Below are 1,351 nucleotides of genomic sequence, written 5' to 3' on the forward strand. Positions count from 1 at the left end.
CATAAGCCAGTCCCTGTCCCATCCCTCCACCAATAACTGGAAGAGACAGAAGGAGTGTCACAGGGGAACTTTATTGAGAGAAAACAGGGTCACACCCAGCAGACATGCTTTCCCTGTCATTCTGGGTCGTACACTCACTCGCTCTCACTCTCTCAGTCTCTCACACACTCATCTGCCATACAGTCCAGCTCTCAGGCGCAAGGGTGGGACACTCCTCAATTCCTAAGTTTCAGAGGTGAACGGGGTGGGAAGGAGGCAGGAGGGGTTAGAGGTGGCCCAGTTGGCGGTGGGGTTTGGAGGAGGGGTGCAGAGAGCAGGGGTGGGTGGGCTGACCCCTGGCGAGGAGCTCCCACAGCTGCAGGCAGAGCGGGACCCCCTGGCTCCAGCTGGCCTCAGCTCTGCTGGTCCCTCTCCTCGGAGCTCTTGTGAGCAGGGTGCAGAGCGTTCGGGGAGAGGGGTCGGGCCTCCCACCCCTACTAGTCCTCTCTGCCACGGTGGGGGTGCTGGGGAGGGCAGGGCGCGGCAGGGAGGGGGCGGCCTTGGCTCAGCTCTGGGGTTCCTCGGGAGCCTCTCCAGCCTCTTCCCCGGCGTTGTCGGCGGTCCACAGCGTCAGGTTGTCTCGCAGCAGCTGCATGATGAGGGTGCTGTCTTTGTAGGAGTCCTCGCTGAGGGTGTGCAGGTCAGCCATGGCCTCGTCGAAGGTGGTCTTGGCCAGTGAGATGGCCTCCTCGGGGCTGTTGGCAATCTCATAGTGGAAGACTGAAAAGTTCAGGGCCAGGCCCAGGCGGATGGGGTTGGTGGGTGGCATCTCCTTCTTGCTGATGTCCATGGCCTCCTGGTAGGCCGACCGGGCTGAGTCAATGATGCGCTTCTTGTCATCACCGGTGGCCACCTCAGCCAGGTAGCGGTAGTAGTCGCCCTTCATTTTCAGGTAGAACACCCGACTTTCGGCATCACCTGCCTCCTTGATGAGGTGGGTGTCCAGCAGGCCCAGCACCGTGTCACACACGCCCCGGAGCTCAGTCTCCACCTTCTCCCGGTACTCTCGCACCTCAGGGCCCTTCTCTTCCGAGCCCTCTTCGTTGCCTTTCTGCTCGATACTGGACAGGACCCTCCAGGCAGCCCTCTGGCCACCCACCACATTCTTGTAGGCCACTGACAGCAGATTTCGCTCTTCGCAGGATAGCTCCTCACCCTTTTCCACGGCGCTCTTCATGAAGGCTGCCATGTCCTCATAGCGTTCAGCCTGCTCTGCCAACTTGGCCTTCTGGATCAGACTGGCTCTCTCCATGGCTCTGGCGACAGACAGACAGGCAGGCGGCGGGCTAACTGACTGCCTTGAAACCAACAC

At 60.9% G+C, this 1,351-nt stretch overlaps 1 protein-coding gene across 1 annotated transcript; it reads right to left on the reverse strand.

Annotated features, from left to right (window-relative positions):
* Positions 1-544: 544 nt before the first annotated feature.
* Positions 545-1,291, reverse strand: LOC111140204 (14-3-3 protein sigma). The gene has a single exon (XM_022492538.1). It carries the CDS (start codon positions 1,289-1,291, stop codon positions 545-547), a length of 747 nt encoding a protein of 248 aa, XP_022348246.1.
* Positions 1,292-1,351: the final 60 nt, after the last annotated feature.

Source organism: Enhydra lutris, unplaced genomic scaffold (assembly GCF_002288905.1).
Source record: "Enhydra lutris kenyoni isolate GAN:26980312 unplaced genomic scaffold, ASM228890v2 scaffoldscaffold245, whole genome shotgun sequence".
NCBI classification, from domain to species: domain Eukaryota; kingdom Metazoa; phylum Chordata; class Mammalia; order Carnivora; family Mustelidae; genus Enhydra; species Enhydra lutris.

Excerpts from the sequence above, each read along its gene's own strand:
- LOC111140204 (XM_022492538.1), bottom strand. The coding sequence starts at position 1,291 with ATGGAGAGAGCCAGTCTGATCCAGAAGGCCAAGTTGGCAGAGCAGGCT.